Here is a 20752-nt window from a genome sequence, read left to right on the forward strand (position 1 = left end):
CTGAAATCCAAAAAGACTAAAGTACTTGGAAACCAATCTTTATGCAGTCATATAAAGAAAAACTAGGAGCCTATGAGATATTTCTCTTCCCATTTTTTTAAGAATTTAATGGAAGAAAACATGTCATTGACAGTAATTGCAAAAAAAATGAATTTTTTTAGATCAGATACTACTTGGATATACAAGCAGTGTGTGGAAAGTTGATAGAGGGCAACCTCTTCCTCTTATGGACTCAGTGCCTCTGGCACTCAGTTCATGTCATGAAAAGTTTCTGGAAACCCTAAAGTCAAGGACATTTTTACTTTTCTGAGGTATTCTAGGGATAGATTCTGATTCATAGGACACAAATCTCTTTTGCCTGCTAATGAATGAGAAGTTACCTGCAGCTAAATTAGGGAACTTCAAGTACAGGACCATATATTTTTCTTTTATCCAAAATCAGTTGCACCTTATCCTATTTTCTGAAAAATCAAAGGCCATACTCATCTGTGTATTTAGAGATTTAGAACAATGAAGAAGTAGCAATCTCTGGAAAGTATAAATCTGCCTGCCTGCCTGCCTAGGCTATGTCATTAACTAGTGTGGATGCTCTCAAGATAACTCCTCTTTGTGTTTCTATTTCTTTTATTGGAAATAAAGATTAAACTAGATGGTTATTTCTAAGATCTACTTCTTTCTTTAATCCAACATTAGAAGTTGATCACAAGGAAATCAGAAGTAGTACTTGACTAAAATTTGTCACTTTGTCCTAATCATGAAATTTTAGGGTCATTTTTCCTCTTTCACAGCTTTCTCATGGCTGACTCAGCAGCCACATTCTCACTATATAGACATTTATCAAAGCCTGTCATCACAGGTTGTTTATGAAGAAGTCTAGGTCATTGGGAACGTACATCACGGTGCTGTTTCTTATAAGAAAATTTTGTTGTACTGTCAATCTAAATTGTAAAGTAAAAGTATGAATCTCAAAAAAAAATGAGAGGAATGATTGGGACAGAAGATAGGATCACTATTAACATTATCCCTTCCACTTTGAGAAATGCCCTCACCTGGGTGGTCTTAATGGTGCTCATAAAACAATGTATCATCAGGAAGAAAAGAACCTACCTGTTTCCTATGTACTATGTCCTGATTCTGAATTTAGCACTCTGTGAACATTTGGTGATTAAATGGATCAAACCAAATGTGTTTTGTATAAGAGCTAAACCACCACTGTCTTGGATCAGAAATTAGAAAATTATACCTATTTGATTCTCAGAAAATTGAATGTTACATTGACAGTACTTACCACTTGTGGCCCAGATTAGAAAGGCATACTTACAGAACATAAAGCACAGAAGAAAACTATAGTGCTGTAGGTTGAGCAGGCGGGGAAAGGCCCTTAGGGGAGCTAGACACTTATTTCAAAAACTCGTGTCTTAGGGTTAGAGAGATGACTCAGTAGTTAAAAATGTTGAATGTTCTTACAAAGGAACTGGGTTCTATTCCAGCACCCATGTGGTGGATCAACAACTATTTGTAATGCTGGTCCAAAGAGAAACACCTTTTTCTGGCCTCTGCTGGCACAAAGGCATGTACATGTGTATGGACATACATATAGGCAAAAACCTATATGTAGCTGAAAGTTTTTCTGTATCCCACCTGGCCCACAGTCAGAACAAATCTCTCTCACCCAACAGTCCTGCAGCCACTTGGACCCAAGTAAACACAACAGAGGCTTATATTAATTAAAACTGCTTGGCCATTAGCTCAGGCCTACCACTGACTAACACTTAAATTCAGCTCGTTTCTGTTAATGTATATGTTACCACATATTCTGTGGCTTTACCTGTGTGCCATTGCATGCTGCTCCCTGGACAGCAGGCTAGTGTCTCCTCCTTAGCCTTTCTCTTCCCAGAATTCTCCTTGTCTTCTTATCCCACCTATACTTCCTGCCTGGCTACTGGCCAATCAGCATTTTATTTATCAACCAATCAGAGCAACATATTCACAGCATACAGAGCGACATTCCCATCACCAATATACATTTTTAAAAATGTTAATCAATTGAAAGCTGTAAAACCTAGTATTCTGAAACACCGTGCCTGACAGCATACTATGTCCCAAGTAGGGGCAAGGAGCCATGGATGCTCACAGAGCTGCAGTGATCACTAAAGTAGCATAGGAAAAAAGTCACCACAGAGTTGCAGCCAGAAGCAGAAGTAAGGGATCCTTAAATGCATTTCATATTTGATGGGAAACTCTGAGAATGAAGTCTGGCATCTTGGAACTCCTTTTTGTGGAGGTACATAACATTTCTAGCAGTGTGTGCCCCAAACTTCTGCCTGACACTTTCCTCCTCTCTTTCTACCCTTGGCACCCGGGACACTGCATCTCCATGCAAAGTCCAGAATGGCTTGTTGTTGTTTTTGGTTTTTTTGTTTTGTTTTGTTTTGTTTTTGGTTGTTTTTTTTTTTTCTCTGCTCTTGAATTACAATAAAGTAACCAAACTGGCTTTAAAGTCTTTTTATAGTAATGACACTTGGGTGTACTCACTGGATAGCATAGGTTTTATTTCAAATAAACATTTAGGGAATTTTTGCCTTGTGTAGGCATACTATATAATATACAACTGGGAAAAAAATTTGCTATGCCCTAAATAAGAAAGTCAATCAAAATGATTCCATTAAAATTGATTTTCTGTTTAAAGGCCATATAAATGGATGTTCAGAGTATTCAGAGGCCATGCAAATGGTTGAACTTAGATGGTTCTGAGTAATTACTTCATAAAGCCAGTCAAGACAATCAATTCTAAACCCTATTAAAGAGTTCATGGTCATCACTTAGAAAAAGAGGTCTCTTTTCCCTACCTCCTGTCCAGAGACCCATTGGGGCAGCTTAGCATGTGGTGAGCTTGTCAATACTGCCTTTCCTTAGCTCAGTGTCATTTGTTAAAAGATTGGAGTCATAATGTAGCCCACCCCCACCTGACTCAAAAGGAATTCTGCTTGAACTGTGTTTACAATCAAGGCTTCCTAGAGAAGCATGATAAACTAAAGATTGCTGCTCGAATTGCTAAATGGTCTTATAATAAAAAAAAAAAAAAAAAAAAAAAAAAAAAAAAAAAAACTGGTGCCAGATATTGGAGTAAATGCTGAAAGATCAGAGAGACAAAGGAACAAGCCACAGCCACCTCTTACCTCTAGGACTTCTCAGCCTGAAAAACCTTTAGTTCCTGTCTCCTCACGCCTTATTAAATACCTTTCTCCACCCATCCATATCACTTCATTCTTAGTTCTGGGATGAAAGGTGTATGATTCTCAAGTACTGGGATTAAAGATGTGTGTCACCACTGCCTGGCTCTGTTTCTCTCCTAGAATGAATCAACCTCATATAATCAAGATTGGCTTTGAACTCACCCAGATCCAGATGGATCTCTTCCTCCCAAGTGCTAGGATTAAAGATGTGTGTCACCACTGCCTGGCATCTATGTTTAATCTAGCGACTTGTTCTGTTCTCAGATCTTCGGGCAAATTTTATTAGGGTGCACAATATTTCGCCACTAAAGATAGCTGATAATCCTTAACATTTATGAAGAACATTTTGTGTATTTTATGTGTGTTTAATACATATAAGAATAAGAGACTTAAACAGGTGAAGTAATTTGTCAAGAATGCCATCAACCTGAGACACTGATAAGGGACAAGTAACTGATACAGTCTAGGGGCCTTGGTTGGGTTCATTTTCTCAACCAGTTAAAGAATTGAAAGGGAAGATTAAATCTCAAGTGGGACAGGTAGCAATGGAGAAATTTGGAACACCACAGTCAGGAGCAGGCAGAATCAGCAGTTGCAGAAAGGCATTTATCTGGGGTCAGGGAACACATGCATGCAGCAGACATACAGAGAAAAAAAAATCTTCTACAAGGCAGAGGAAAGACTCAAGAAGATGAAAACCCGTCTCTTCTCGATGGCTGGGATTTTTTAAGTCTCTAAATAAAGAGTTTTTCTCCATTAATTAGAGTTGGTCTATTTGAAGAAGGATAGGATGTTTGATTGGCCCACAAAGGTTTCATGTCTTAATCTGGCTTTGAACTTGTTAAGCCAGTCCATTAGCAGAGTGCCTGCTGGTGGAAGACAAAAGCCTACAAGGCCTTTGTTTTTAACTGCCTGGCTTTTGTCTCAAGTCAGGACAGTGAGGAAGAAGTCAGCCATCTTGGAAGTTCACCACCTCTATTACCTAGTCATGACCCCTCTCCCTACCTGGTAATCTTTCTAACTCCTAGTCCTTCATTCCCCACTCTCAGTAGTTACCCTGAGGGATATGAGAGTGCCAACCACTTTCAGCTGTTTCTAGCTGCCAAAAGGGATGATGAAGGACAGGCTGCAATTAGAGTGCCTCAGAAAGAGATCTGTCTAAGGGACGATGATGGCTGTGATCCATAGCATAAGATTGCTATGTGGTGGTAGTATGTATCTTTGGAGCTTGCCATGGTTGGAGGTAGGATCTGTGTAGCTGGAGTTTTCCTGTGTCCTGCCTGGCCCGTGGTTAGAACAAATCTCTCATACCTGCTGGTCCCATAGCCACTTGGACCCAAGTAAACACACAGAGGCTTATATTATTTACAAACTGTATGGCCATTAACTCAAGCTTATTACTGACTAGCTCTTACACTTAAATTAGCCCGTAATTCTTATTTATGTTTAGCCATGTGGCTTGGTACCTTTTTTCAGTTCTGCATTCACATCTTACTTCCTCTGTGTCTGGCTGGTGACTCCTGATTCAGCCTTCCTCTTCCCAGAATTCTCCTTGTCTGCTGATTCCGCCCATATTTCCTGCCTGGCTACTGGCCAATCAGCATTTTATTTATCAATCAATCAGAGCAACACACATTCACATCATACAGAACAATATTCCACAGCAGATCTGTAACACATAAAAGAGTGAAATAGTTAGTAGTCCTATAATTCCTACTAAGAGTGCAGTTCGAAAAATAGCTAGGGCAGTTTTACCCTTATTAGAAGACAGAAAATCATCCAAAGAATCCTCAGGAGGCGATGTCACAGGTATCAACAAGATTGATGATTTCTTTGCCATCACCATCTACCATAAAGTGTACTCCATGGGATCTGGAGAGATGCCTCAGAGATTAGGACACTTGCTGCTCTTGCAGAGGACCTGGATTTGATTCCCAGCACCTGCATGACAACTCACAACTGTCTATAACTACAATTTGAGGAAAACCTGGTGTGCCCTCTTGTAGTCTCTGAAAGATCAGGCATACATACACATGATGCACATACATGCAGGCAAGACACTCATACACATAAAAAAAATAAAATAATTATTTTTTAAAAAAGATGTACTCTGTAGAGGAGGCTGTTAATCTATCTTAAGAGTTCAAGAAGCCATTTTAAGTTTAGCCAGTTTAAGTTTAGATATCATTCTGTATGCTGTGAATATGTGTTGTTGTGATTGGTTAATAAATAAGGCTGTTTGGCCAATGGTGAGGCAGAATAAGGCTAGGTGGGACATTCCAACTAGAGAGAGAGGAAGGAAAAACACAGAGCAGAGGAGATGCTGCAAGCTGCCACCTTGAGAAACGAGATATAAAGGTACCAGTAAGCCACAAGCCATGTGGCAAAGTATAGATTTATATAAATGGGCTAATTTAAGATGTAAGAACAAGCTAGTGAGAAGCCTGAGCCATTAGGCCATATCATTTGTAAATAATATAAGCCTCTGTGTGTTTACTTGGGTCTGAGCAGTTACAGGACCTGGCAGGACACAGGAATTTTGTTAAGTGCCTATGGGACCTTAGTGCTGGATGAGCACAGAAAAACTTCTGACTACACAGTCATTAAGTTTCGTATACTCCAACCTTGTGGGGAATATCAAGAGATGAGTTAATGAGGAGAATTCTTCCATGTTATGATTAACATAAGTCCTGTTGTGCAGCTGACTGGACTGTGTACCAGAACTTTCTTACTAGAGTCTTGTTGAAGGATAAAATCAGAAAAATTATCTTTTGTTTATCTAGATTGACTTAGATTGTGTTTGACAAGTCAAAATGGAACAATGCAATAAGCTGTTTGCTACATAGGTCTTCTGCATAAGGAGCAAACCCCTGGAAACATTGTGAGAGAAGTTAGTTAAAGTAATTACCCTGTTGGGGGTACCTTTCCAGAAATAGATGTCTCTGATGATATACCATATGTATTATCCAGTAGAGGTAGGCAGTATGAGCAAAACCTGAGTAAAATCAAGATTCTATTTGTTGATTCACAACCAGACATCTGTATCTAACTCACAATCCAAAGAGGAGCATCTTTTTTATTGGGTTGTCCAGCAGTGTCCCAGGGACACCATTTGGGTATATTGAATAATTTTCCAAACCTATGAGTTTGACAACAGGATATCTGGCAGCCTCCTTTGATCAGGGAACATGGCTGGTTAGGACTCAGGATGTCACATAACTACATGGGATTTGCTGGAAAAAGTCATGAATGAAATAGAGAAATAATCAGTGTTACTTAGAAAACTGTCACATCTGCCATGAGAATTCAGGAGATATGTCTACGTGGCTCCAAAATTAATTTTATTACCCAATTTCCACTATTTCAAGTGGGCTTGCTTATTTTTTTGGAGTGAGGTGGTGAACAATTATAATAGTATTTATTAATATTAGCTCTAAGGAGTTCATATATGGCAATAAAAAACCTGACATAAGTTCAGTATTTACTTCAGCTTAACATTATAATTTCCATAGCCAGAGGATTTCCCTCCTCATTTGACTTTGTAAAGGCCAGAGTATAGAAGTAAGGATAACATCTTCCTTCCAGTTCCTTAAAAACAAAAACAAACTTGCTCTATTTGTGTTGCAAATGTTCCCTTGCAGAGTTCAGACTAGCAGTGTACCAAGGGATCCTCCATTAAAAATTATAGTAAAAGAACACTGGTGTCACTGATATGGATTGAGGCATGAGGCTAGGTTGCAGTTTAGCGAGACTAACATTAGAGGGCCTATGTTCTTATGAATATAAGTTGACATTCTACCTGAACAAAGCCATGAGATTGAGACTGAAGAAATTGTCCTGACCTAGAAGCATCTAAGAATGCAATATGCTAAAATTGAAGTTTTTAGAAAAATGGATAGCAATTTAACCTACCTATTCTCTCTGCCACCGGACTCCCAATCAAAATGCCATTCTGTCCTCAAGAGAATCTGTATTATGGAATAACCTTATATTAGAAACTTTGTTTTAATGAGATCTCTCAGTACTTTAGAAACTAAATCCTTTTTAATTGGATTTAAGACAGAACTGCCATGTAGCATTTAGTGCTGTAGTGTCTTCCTTAATGTGTGTTAAGATACACTGACTCACTTCCTCCTTACAGGAGTCCCATTACTTCCAGCACTACTGGCATCTAGTCTACCTTACCAAGATGACATGGGAAAGTGACTAGCCAGTCACAGTGACCTTAGGGAAGCCATTCAGTGTGGTTTTCCTTACTGGCTTGTTATTTTTCACCCTAGTTAAGTTGTTTTTATATTTGATTGGTTGGTTGGGTTTCTTTTGTTTTGTTTTTCCCTTATGGGAAAAAATTTTGGCCATCCTTAATTCTCTAGACTTAGTATTTGAAATATAGAAGATGCAATCAAATCCTCTGTTTGCTTATTATCTTTTATTCCAAAGGTCAAACAGCATTTCCTATAACAAAAGGGCCTGCTTTCTTCCTTGATGCTCCCCTGTGGGACCTGAGCAAGCATGCACCTCAACAGTAAGCTTCCTTCCTAATACTGGGAACTGGGGAGAGAGTCAAAGAAGCAGCTAAATGTAGCATTTGTCCCAGGAGAAGGAAGATGACTTCAAAAACCTTCAGATACTTTTACAAGTGTCAGACATTTTAAAGGATTTAGCCTAAGTGGATTATTCCAGAGTCCAGAAGAGGAGAGAGCAGGACCTTACAGTTTCATCCTTGACCTCTCAGTTGAGAGGCATTCTTGGGATATACACAATGGTGGCTTACAGCCAGTTACAGTACACAACTCAGGCCTCAGTTTCTTTGCCAGAGGGCTAAAAAACTGTAGATTTAATAGAGATTTTGTTTTTGTTTTTGTTTTTGTTTTAATTTTAATCTGTGCTTTTTTTCCTGGCAGAAGATTCAGAAAACAAACCTTTCTCCAGAAAGCTATGAGACTTAGAATGGCTCCTCCTCCAAGAGAAGCTCCTAGGTCAAGAAGAAGCTGACTTCAGCCTACATCTCCTGAACAGTTACTAGAAGTGTGTTCATACTTCTCAGATGGAATCTGAGGGGAGCTGTAGGTTGCCAGTTAGCTGGATAAGATCAGCACTACTGTCCCAGTTTAGCTGAGAAGTTCTAATTTGCTGTGTAGGGGTGGTCCTGTCTGGAGTGAGTTGGGGTTGTTGGAAAGCACTAGGCGCCTACCCCAGGCAGCCAGAGGAACAAGTGTGGTAATGGGGACTATGGGGTTTCTGACCGTTGATAGTCCTCTCCCAGGGTCCAAGAAGAATCTACAGCCAGCTGTTAATCTAATCTTTGATGATATGAAATGAATCTATGTACATGAAACTCTTTAGCCCATGCACTTTATTCTTCTGAGTCAGTTTTTTCTCTACACAACTTCTTTTCTGCTCTGATGCCTAGTTCCTTTATTGACTGATTTCTCTCTACATTCATCGGTCCTCTAAGTTCTATCTTAATTCTCTCATCTTAGTTCTGCCTCATCTAAGTTTTCATTCACCTAGTTCTTTCCCATCTGAGCTCCTCTCCCATCTCCTTCTTTCTCATCTTGTTCTTTCCCATCTGGCTCTTCATCTTCCATCTCGTTCCTCTAGTATTCTCTTATATCCCTTCAATCTAGTTCTTTCCCATCTCAATTCATTCCTCTCCAGTTCTTACCCATCTAGTTCTTGCATTCTCTTTTCTCTTCTACATCTCTTCATCTGAAAATAAAACTGCCTTTTATCCCTTTGGCCCTTATCTCTCCAAGCAATCTCTGCTCCTACTGTTTCTGGCAAGTGTGCTCAGTTGCTAGGCAACTTGGTTAGGCAACTTCCATCACAGCTAGATGTACCTTAAGTTGGAACCCTTTAGTTCTGAGTCAATTGTTAAGGGTGACTCTAACACTAGAGATAAGACTTTGGAAAGGAAGAAAGTTAATAACGCTTAATTAGCACATCCACCAGGCCTTCTCAAACAGATAGTCTGGATGTTTAAGTCTGTTCTTAAAGAATCTATGAGGTATCTCAGGTAAGATACTTTCATCTATCTGGGGATAGTCCTGGCCAGATGCTGCTAATGACGATAATGACAGAAAGGCCTGAAATTAGGGATCCTGGCTGTGTTACTGCACAGAGGTTATCTAAATATTTCTTTAGTAGAGGAGAAATGGTGCCCAACAAATGATTGAAAAGCTACAATAGCACACAAGAAATTCATAGTAGAAAATGGCTAATAATCAAAAGCCAATATCTCCAAGACTCCTTGAGCCTCTGCTTGACCCCTGGAAGACCCTTGACTTCTTCCAGGTATTAGCTTGTCATAATCAGCTGAAATCCCACTTCATGTATTTTTGCAGCTTGCAGCAGTGGTGTTTGGTAATTCAGATAGTGGTACCCACATGATTCAAGTCCTAAAAGCAAATAGCGTATCTGTTGTGGGGCGTTTACCCACCACCCCCACAGCTTCCCCAGAGTTTTCTTGAGTGCAGTCAGCAGGAAATATTAGATAGAAGGATTTATAGCGGAGAATGTTGCAGAGATAAACAGATAGAAAATAAAGGATAGCCTCGAGAGGGCCTGGAACCTATTCCAACGGGCCCGAACTGTCTCTGGTCCAGGGTTTTTATAGAGACGCCAAGGGGTGGAGCAAAAGACCTCCTCCCCGAGCACAGCCAAGTGCAGGCCATCTCAGACACCTGCACTCAGGCCCGTGGTCCTGATCATCCTCTATTCAGACCTGCTGGGTAAAGCCACGAGGAACCCCAGAACGGGCTCCCACAATCTGTTTTCTAGGTAGTGGGCAGATGATAGTACTTTGTATGTCAGGGTGTCAATTATATCAAACTCTATAAACGTAAGCTGTTTGGCTACGGTTTCATTAAAAATTGATTCATACAGGATGATGCATTTGTTTGAGGCAGCTGCTGTTTTAGCTATAACAACAGCACTTTTAAAAAGGAAAGTAGTGTTTTGAGGTGACTGAGAGATATGTAAAGCAAGTGAGATTTTGGTTTAGGTGATAGAAAAGGAGCCTCAAGAATCTCTCATGTCTTTAAAATAAGGTAAAGCCTATCAGGTCCTTTGAGGGGTCTTCCTGTGCTGTGGGTGATAGGCAGTGCCTTGGAAGAATGCGCCCCAGCCAGTGATTCTCAGCAAGTTTCCTGTGTCTTTTGTTTGTTTTGTCTTTGAGACAAGATTTTCTTATATAGCCCTGTCTAGCCTCAAACTAGCAGAGATTATCTTGTCTCAGCCTCCCTGTGCTGGAATTATAGTACTTGGGTGACTGGAAGCAGTATGAAATTAAGAGTCAGCTTGTAAAATTATGTGATCTTACAGAAAGAACATAGAAGCCATGGAATGTAATGCTACTTTTATTTCTTCTTGTTTTCTTTTTCTTACTTTGAGCGTTAAATATAATTAAAAAGGAGAGGGTATGCAAAGCAAGCCCTCTAACTTCTTGCAGTTTCTTACTTTAGCTAAATAAGGTTTGCTTTATTTGTCACTGTTTTATGCCTTCCATTCCTGTCTCTGCGTATACCACTGCAGCCCTCCTAGTTCCCTGTCCAAGTGCAGAAAAGCCACAGTAATTAAATCTTAACCAAGAGCACATGAATATGTTTAGCAGATAGGGGACCAAGTGTAAAGTATTAGCTTGTGAAATTAATAGCGTCACTTTTAAAACATACCTCACATCTTTCCTAAGCAAACCCCATGTTAAGAACACAGTAGAATGAATGAACACACGGGCACTTAACCACCAAGACCACAAGTTAATAACTGTGCATCTGATGTGTTTTAATTGGCAAGGGTAACTCTTGCTTGGTAGACTTGGCTGAGAAAAGGGCTGTTTCTTTGACTCTGCAGAGTACTAACTAGCTTCCTGAAGCATCTCTGTACTTTCTAAGAATAGCATTTTGTCCATTTTTTGCCTGGAAACACTATAAAGATTTAGTCACATTCTAGACCACTGAGCAACACACTGTCTTTTTAAAGATGAATCCTAACGTTGCTTTTAAAAATTAATCAGGATTTTTTGAGGTTTTTTTGAAACCTTTAACTGCTTTGTAGAAAGTGAAAATAGATGGTCTTGGCAAGGGCAAAGCCAGAAATTTATAGGTGAAACTATAGTGTATGGGAGATTCCTAGAGCATAAAATGAACCACTTAGATCAACAATCTTCAGACTCTTTAAAAAGTGGATAAATTTGGAGAGATAACAAGAGACAATGAGTATGTGGAGTATGTCCTTTTTTGGCTTAAACTGGCTTGTATGCAGTCCTACTTCAGTAAACAGGCACCCGGTTTGCTCATAAATGTGGATGCCAACAACAAAAACAAAAACCCTTCATTCACAGTAAGAAAAACATATCAGGTTTACTGATCTAGCCTTCCAGGGCCTTCTTTGGTTCCTTGATCTCCCAGCCCCTCAGAATTCAAAGGCAGCTTGTAAAGAAAATTTTAGTTTACTTGATAACTATTGAGATCTTGAATTTCAGTATAACGTGAATTGAATTTATCTGCCAGGACTATTACTTTAGTAGAGGGGGAAAAAACCCACAGGTATATCATTTAGTCATTTAATGGTCATTCTGTAACCGGTTTTAAGTATATATTTGCTTCAATTTAGAAAAGAAAGTAGATTTCCTGTAGTTATGATGAATAACCTTGAAGACATAGATAAGTCTCTTGAGTTCATTTCTGGTAGATACTTAACTAGTACAGAACATAGTAAGCTTCAAATCTGAAATCTTGTTTTTAAAACTACTTTAGCCACAGAAAAATTATTTTCCCCTTCTCAGTCCTCCAGATGTATGGTTATTTATATTTTTAATGTAGTACAATATTAAAGTATTGGTTTAAGAATATGGACATTCCAAATAGACCATTTTTGCCACTTAAGGAGCACTTTAGTATAGGAGTGTTTGTCTTCATACCAGGCTAGTGACTGCAGGAGATATTATGAGGCCTCTTTCCTTGATACCAATAGCACATGGGGCTGGCTCCAGCCACTGAGAATGGATGTTGTCAACATGTGACCTGGAATTTCTTCCTTCCCCTAAAGTTACTGTTTCAGTAATTAAGAACAATTCAAGTCATTGACCTTCTGTCTTTGTACTTGGATTCTTTAAATACAAACACAAATTTGATTGAAAAAGATCTATCTTATTGTCCATATTTTAGTCAAGGGCTTAAAGAAACTGACCTTCTGAAATAAAATGTTCCTCCACAGAGTCAGATCACAGTTGTAGCCCTCTCCGATGTGATCAGGTTAGAAACCTCAGGTAAAATTTCCTTAAAGAGTTTTTTGCCACTTTCCTTAAGGGCAGAATTAATGTTAAAATCTGATCTGTTAGTATCATCCTCTCTAGCTGTGTTGACACTACCTTTCACACTGAAGAATGTAACTACTGCCTAAATCAGGGCAAACCAGGATATAAACTGGTTATCTCTACATAAACAATACTTTCTCCACCCTGTGGATATTATTACTAAGAATTTCCAAGTACAGATTTTCTACAGAAACACCTGTGGTTTGAAAAGATTTGCAGTAATCCAGATGGTTTCTTTGAAAAGAAATATATTTGATAATTTAAAATTAAAGTCTTTCAGTAAAATTGAGTGTTGTGTGCGTGTATGTGGCGTGTGTGTGCATGTGCGCGTGTGCGTGTGCGTGTGCGTGTGCGTGTGCGTGTGTGTGTGTGTGTGTATGTGTATGTGTACATGCATGCATGTTCCATTGGCCTGTCTGTTGAGGCCTTTATCTTCGAAAACAGAACAAAACCTTAACAGTGTCTCAAATTATTCAGCAATTAAAATGGAAAATACCCAAGGGAACTCTTTATGACAGCAGAAACCATTAGTGAAAAGATAATAGACATGGACTGCCCTATTTAGACTGTGTGGTTTTCTGGATTTGTCTAGGAATTACCACTCTCAACTTCTGACACATGATGGCATAGTCAAATTTCATAGCTACAATACTAATCACTGATTGCTTTACCAACTGAACCTACACAACTGTATTGCTAGACTTACCCATTTCTGGGAATATGGGTAGTAAAAGGCATTAAGTACCCCTGAGAGTACTGTGACAAGGTTGATGGAATGACAGGTATGGAAGTGGAAATAAATGGGTTTTGTGTGTTTCTCAGTTTCCTTCAGTGGTCAGTATTGCTTTACTATCTCCTGACTACCCAGAGATGTTCTTCTTATAGCTGCACATAGGTTGCCTTCATACAGAGTGGGTACCCCCAAATTTTTCCATGCTTATGGCTATGTTACCTTCTGATAGATTTTTTTTTTAAGTTTAACAGCAGAATTAATTCTTAGTGAGTTGTTAGTGGTCTGTAAACACAGAAGTTCAAAATATTAACACACACACAAGTGTGTGCCCTAAATACACACATTACCAAAAGAGAGTAATCAGTAGTGGAAATATTAGACTCTCTATGAATCAGACACTATGATATTGAGTTCTAGGGTCACCTCTGAAAACTTACCATTGTACCAGCTCCTGTGAATGTCAAAAGCCCCAATGAAGGATAGTGGGAAGGGGTTACTAAATGGACACATGAAGGATAATTATATTTTTTTTTCTGCTCTGACTTTTATTAACTCAATGAGTTGTTGAAGTTGTTGCAACAGGGATGCCATAGGGTAACCAGGGCATTATGTTTGTATTCTCTGTAGATGTAACCAACCGTCTTATTAAATAAGAAACACAGAAACAAAGTAAAAGAGAAAGCCAAGAGGTCAGAGCTCAGAGCTAAAATCTCACCCTTCCTCCCGCGGTGTCCCAGCTTCTCGAAAGAGAGCTATATCCTATCTGTTCGTTTTTTTTATAGTATGTTGTTCTGCCTTCTCATTGGTTGTAAATCCAAACACGTGACTGCCTCGTCACTGTCTAAATGTACAGCCCCCTAGGTCTTAAAGGCATATGTCTCCAATGCTGGCTGTATCCCTGAACACACAGAGATCTATGGGATTAAAGGTGTGTGCCACCACCGCCACACTCTTGCTATGACTGTAATAGCTCTGACCCCCGGGCAACTTTATTTATTAACATACAATCAAAATCACATTTCAGTACAATTAGAATACCACCACAATTCTCTACACTAGATTTGCCAAAAAGCCAAACTTGGATATTGACACTGGCAGAAACTCTTGAATGAGTAGATAAGTGTGAGACAAATTATAAAGTGTAAGTGCTCATTACACAGTGTCAAGTGAGCAAATTAGAAAAATATAAAGTATCAAAAAATACCAGTGTAAAGCAGAAATAGAAGGGTTGGGACTTGTTGAAACACATGGCTCAGACTACATCCACCTCTGGTGATCATCAGAGTCCCTAGGATACTGATGTTCTTCTTTGAAGGGGAGCAAGGCTTTTCTTGGTACCGCAGGAAAGAGGAGTTCCAGGGATGAACACTCCCGCAAGAGGGCTAACCCCTCTGCTATGTGTTGCAGCCATTGACCATGGAAGACCATCTGGGTATTGTAGGTGTTTAACCACCCACCTTGAAAAACTGGAATTGAAGCAGAACATGCAGAAGGAGGGGGGCTTGTCCCCTGGATCTGGTGGCTGAGCCATATGGTGTTACATCTGACCTCAAAATGAATTCAGTACATTTCAGACCTGAGTTACAGCTGGTGTGGGAAAATCTAAGAACAGGCGGTTCCCTTAACAGCTGTACTTACAGTTAGGGCCAGCAAGAAAGACAATTTTATGCTTGTTTAAGCCTTCATGGGTTATCTGAAATCTGTAGTTGCTCCCTTTCCTTTGCCATAATTATTTTAAAAATCAGAGAAAATGATATTTTTTTCTTCCTTTTTTTGAGATATTCTCTACCAATCAATCAATCTAAGACTTTAAGTTAATATTAGGAGATAGATAGGTAAAAAGGCTGTGGTAAAGTAAAAGAGCACTCAACCAGTAATCTTCAGATGTGTTCTAATTGAAGAACTATACAAATCAAAATCACACTGGGAGGGAAGCACTAAGTTTCTGTATCCATGGAAGTGTGGATGTCTATATTTACTCTGAAAAAAAGACAGTAGTTTTTATGTGTGTGAAATGAAGAGTAAGTCACTTTTAGCACAACAAATAAAAAAAGGTTTTACATTTTAAAAAATTGGTTTGACAGGTTCAGAGTAATGAAAAAAGGAACTAAGATATAGAGAAAGAAATGTATTTTTTCCTAAGTAATCCAAGAACCGAACTATGAACCCAAAAGAAAATATGTCTGTCCTATGACACTCCTCCCACATTACTAAGATTTATTCATTCTGAGAGTGCCCAACTGAAGTTATAATTAGGGGCAGAAATTAGTCTGGACCATTAATGAACTGTGGTAAGAAACTGTATCCACCTGGAGGTGGGGTGACTTTTTGAATTTACATAAAAATCTCCCAAATTTGCTCGCTAAGATGGCATTACTAGAACTGAGCTACTGGGTTCAGCAAATGGGCAAGTAGTGAAAGAAGAATGTTACCCAGGTCTTCAGTTATTCTTCTATGATATTACAAGGAAAGCCAGAGTTTGTTTGGTATAATCTTAAAGAATCTCTGTTTAAATTGATGTACTTTGTTCTGGGAATTGATCTGAAATTTCTCAAGGGCTCTGATCTGGAGATTTAGAGTGGTAAGAAGTTTTGCTTCACATAATTTAGTTCAGCATAGCATATGGATAGGGACCATAGAGGAGCCAGGTACCAACTGGAACCGAAATTACAAAATGAGAGAATGCCACTGTACCACAGCACAGACAACTTCTTAATTCTCTGTCCCAGAGAGCGAGCGCTGAAGGGAGATAAGGCTATGGAATCAAGCCTAAAAGTTCAGTTCTTGGTTGTAACAATCTCAAACTTAACAGACAGATCAAAGATAGAATCTTTTCAAATTTGTAAAGTTGGGGCAACAAGACGACTCACTGGGTAAAGGCACATGCAGCCACACCTGACAACTTGAGTTTGTTTGATCTGGGATCCCTGTAGTCAAAACAGAATTAACTCCTGCAAGTTGTCCTACAATCTTCTCCCTCATGCTGTGGCCTGAGCCATGAGTAAATTTGGAAAAGAGTTTTTTGAGAGGGTTGTTTGTTTATTTGGGGTTTTTTGCTTTGTTTGGTTTTGAGACAGGGTCTCACTATGTAGTCTTAGCTGGCAATTTGTGAAAATTATGTATATTACTCCTTTCCAAGATGATTATGCTGAGAATTGTATAGTGTTAATCAACAGATTGTTGATGATAACCAGTTTCATTACAAGTTGATGAAAGGGACGGGCAAGCCTTCAGGTCAATGAAGTAATGATCTGAGAATGGGAGAGAAGATTGATTTAAAAGAAGTATCTTCTGGCCTGCTTTGGGGGGATTTTTGGCCTAGGTTTCTATCGGCTCTTAGAAATGAGGAACCTAGAGATGTGCTACAGCCATTATTTATTACATGGGCTAGATTCAGCTCACAACTGTTTGGGTATATACTTATTCATATTGCAGGTGTTTTTGTTTTTTGTTTTTGAGACAGTGTTTCTCTGTGTAGCCCTAGATGTCCTGGAACTCGCTCTGTCGACCAGGCTGACCTCAAACTCAGAGATCTTCCTGCCTCTGTCTCCTGGGTGCTGGGATTAAAGGTGTGCACCACCATGCCTGGCTCAAGTTAATTTTAAATTGGTTAAAATTAGCTAATCATTTTTAACAAGCCAGAATTGAATGGTCCTATGCACAGAACTTGACTTTATGCACTCTGTTTTCGAGATAAGAGAATAAGGCACTACCCAAGCTTTTAAGAACGTACTTACCCATCTGGCTTTCTAAACCTTTAAGCTTACAAAGTGTTTTGTAAGTGTGACATTCTAGAGATACTCTAAGAAAATTACAAATAATATAAATGTATACAAATGTTACTGTGGTTAAGTACATCCCTTTATTGTAGTTGCTATGGTCCCAGTCCCATCAACACCTTGCCTTCCCTCTTCCACCTCCTACTTTCATTTCTAAATAGCTGTATCCCAGGTAGTTAGTACAGGGAGCTATGAATAGGTCTCCAGTGCAGGTAAAGCTAATAAATGTAATTTAGGATGAAAGGCACTGTGTAAATGCTTGAGATGTTGTTATTACTGCTCTCATGTGCTTTATTATTTTTAAATTGTGCATCCTTTTAAGTAGATTATTTGTTCACCACAGTCTCCATTATATCTAAGCAAAGCCTTCACAGAAATTTCTAAAACCTTTTCATTTCTCTCTGTAGGTTGTTGTTTCGTAACATTTTATACAAGAAAAGCTGCACTTGAGGCCCAGAATGCACTGCACAATATTAAAACTTTACCTGGGGTGAGTTGGTTTACTTTTGTACCAGAATCACTTTATTGCTTGAAAATGGTCCTTTCAACTAAAGGTTCTAGTTATGGGTTGTTAGTGCCAAGAATGGCTTTGGTCTTTTGAGGAGTATGTTCTGACCCCTCTGTTCCCTGCAGTAGCCAGACTAGCTGGCCAGCCCACAAAGAAGGCTGGCATTAAGACTGATGGGAAGAATTCTCAAATAGCATGTCCCCTGGTTAGGAAATCAGAGTGACCCCACTGGGTACAGCAGCTGCCAAAGAGTATTGGGTGGGTTAAGATTTTAAAGGTGGTGGAAACCCACACATACAAGGAAAGCCAATGGGAAGGGAAAAGCTTTTACTCTCCAGGATCTCCTTTTCAAATTTAGTCTTTAGATTTTCATTTGAAAGGACAAAATGTGCTTTGTATAGATAGAATATTAAAGCTCCTAATGACTTCTAAACAGTCAATGTGTTAACAAAGTCAGTGTTTTAATGCCTGTGTGTGCCTTGGTGTTGGTTAGAAGAGAAAATAGAAAGTTTGCCGTGCTTATTTTTCATTTCCTTCCTAGTAATAGCTGATGATTAGTACAATTATTAGACATGAACTGATGTTGCACAGGACATTTTCATCAAGACTTATCAGGTTTTTGTGGGACTTTTACATATTGCATGGTAGTACAAATTGTCTGTTGCTGTTTATATGGTGTATTTTCTCCATTTACTTAAATGTCAGTGGAGAGTTAATTCAATATCATGGTGATATGTGTTTGTTACAATAAAGAATCTGTGGTAAACACTTAAGTACCATGATTTTATTGAAACATGTTTTGTTAAGAAGGATAAAATGCTCCTGATGTTTCAAGGTATAATTTCAATGTTTGCTTACTTACCTGTACCTGTACACAAGTAACCATGTGCAGTCACAGACTGATATGGGCACACATATATATTTTTTCCTCCTGCTTCCCCAAAAGATAGGATTTGTGTAATTCATGTTAGGCCCACTGAAAAACTTATGTCTGTAGTAGAAAGATGTTTAGCAAAAGATTTACAAAATATGAGCTGCTTCTTTTGAGGTAGATGGATTTTTGAGACAGGATCTCAAAATGCTGACCTCTAACTTGTGGATGAATGCAGAAATTACAGGCAACTGTCCCCACACTCATTGATCGCCAAGAGCAATAAATTAGGGAACACAGCTATTCACCATACCATTTTGGTTTTCCTCATTTTCATCTGAGCAAATCAAAGGATAGAAGAGCAAGTTTGTAGTGACAGAATGATTCAAAGTTTTTACCCTGCACACACTTACTATATTTACCTTTTCACTTGTGGTCAATGGGGATAGGATCTCACATCTCATATTTATGTGTAGCTTTGTCTTAAAAGCATCACTTTAACAGCTGCAGGGAAGACATGAAAGTAGTTGCCTTTCCGTTGTGAGCCTTTGGTAGACAGGGAGAAATGGGACCAGACATAAAAGATTAATGCATATTCTTGGAGAAAAAATATTACAGATTACCTTGCTGTTTGATTACAAGCCTTAGAATTAGTCAACATTTCCATAATTCTAAACCAATACACACCTGTTTTCCCACTGTGATGTGAAGGCACGACTTAATTTAGCAGACCCCCTGCTGTGCTAAATCTCTCATTAAATACCCAGTAAGCTCAGTTATTTAAAGTTGTAGCACACTATTTTAACTGGTTGCCTTCGTATTATAAAATTAATAAGAAATTAATGATGCACTTTGCCATATGCCTTTAGTTTCTTTTTGAATAAAAATAAAAGGGACAAAGAAAAGCACATCATCTGCTGACACTTTAAATCTTTTCTGGTTGTAATCATTTTCCTGTGGATAAAGTCCATTAGTTACTGCCTCTTTTCTAACGTGTCCAAACTTTCAGTTTATAACAAGGTCAAATAGTACATTTTTTTCTTTCTTATACAGTTCGTGTTTTGTATCCTAAGGAAATTTTATTGCACAATGGAACTTGACTAATGTTTGGGGTTTCCTTTTGGTCTGATGCACCGTTTTCCCATCTTGAAAGAAACAAAGAACTTGATTAGTGCAGGAGAGAAAGAAACCAATAGGTCCGTCTGGCAGGCAGTTTGATGTATCTGCTCTTCAACTGAACTTTGAAGCACCCTTTGTTTCATTAAGTAAGATGTGACTGAGGTGAAGAGTTGGGGACCTTTTTGGTAACCCACAATGTATATCTTAAGCCTGTTCTGAGAAATGTGTAACTCAGAAAAACCCTAAATCTTGTATCCCCATGTTCAACACAAAGCCCTAGAAATGGAATAGTAGAAACAAAGGGAGCTAATCCAGAAACTCCACCCTGAGAGGAAAGAATGAGAGTCTGAATCGGTTTTTTCATTGGATCAATCTCACTTCTAGAAGGGGTTGCTTAATGCTTAAGCAGCAGATTAAATCATAGAGTTTATTTATTTCCAATACTTCATGAGGTTAATAAGTCACAGGTAGTTACTGAGCAACTACTGTGTCCCAGGTACTATATAGGAAGTAGCAAGGATCAATCCTGACAAGACTTCTACTTGGTCTAGCTGAAGGATAGTAGACAATTAATGCATACTTGACCCGTGCTTTAGTACCTTTCTACTTCTGACACAGTATGGAAATCTCTCTCTCTCTCTCTCTCTCTCTCTCTCACACACACACACACACACACACACACACACACACACACACACACACACTTGAGGTCCTTAGTAAGTAGTACTCTTATAGTCTGATGGAGAATATTGTAGTCCGGTGTGCACAGGCGAGGATACCTAATAAGCTGTTGCATTTTCTGCAGCAGTATTTGATTTTTTTCTTTCCTATGTCATTATGTTTTTGGAAAAACTTTAGTTGCCTCTGATCTCAAGGAATGACATACTAGGTTGAAAGAATGTCTCCTTTCATGATAAGAATACAGTATTTCCCAGTCGCAGAGTTGTAGCCTCATAGGTGCAAAGCTTCAGGTTCAACCCCCAACACCATACACACAGAGAATGTATCAATCATAATTTCTAAAATCATAGTGTCCCAAGGAGAGCAGGGGAGGGTATCAGCTTAGGACCCCCAAGAACAAGTTCTCAGCACAAAGGAGATGTGTTTGCCCCAGAGGGACAAGGGGAAGGGAATAAGAGACAAAGACGTGAGACAGAGGATGAGGGAGAAGGGGAAGGGAACAAGAG

At 38.9% G+C, this 20752-nt stretch overlaps 1 protein-coding gene across 23 annotated transcripts in view; it reads left to right on the plus strand.

The window, feature by feature from the left end:
- Positions 1–20752, plus strand: part of Celf2 (CUGBP Elav-like family member 2) — a 640994-nt gene that overhangs the window by 500172 nt on the left and 120070 nt on the right. For all 23 annotated transcript variants that reach the window (XM_028892143.2, XM_028892098.2, XM_028891961.2 and 20 more), the window contains one exon: positions 17475–17557. In XM_028892143.2, the coding sequence (XP_028747976.1) occupies positions 17475–17557 (83 nt within the window). The remainder of the gene's footprint in view (positions 1–17474; positions 17558–20752) is intronic.

Source organism: Peromyscus leucopus, chromosome 5, assembly GCF_004664715.2.
Source record: "Peromyscus leucopus breed LL Stock chromosome 5, UCI_PerLeu_2.1, whole genome shotgun sequence".
Classification (NCBI taxonomy): Eukaryota; Metazoa; Chordata; class Mammalia; order Rodentia; family Cricetidae; genus Peromyscus; species Peromyscus leucopus.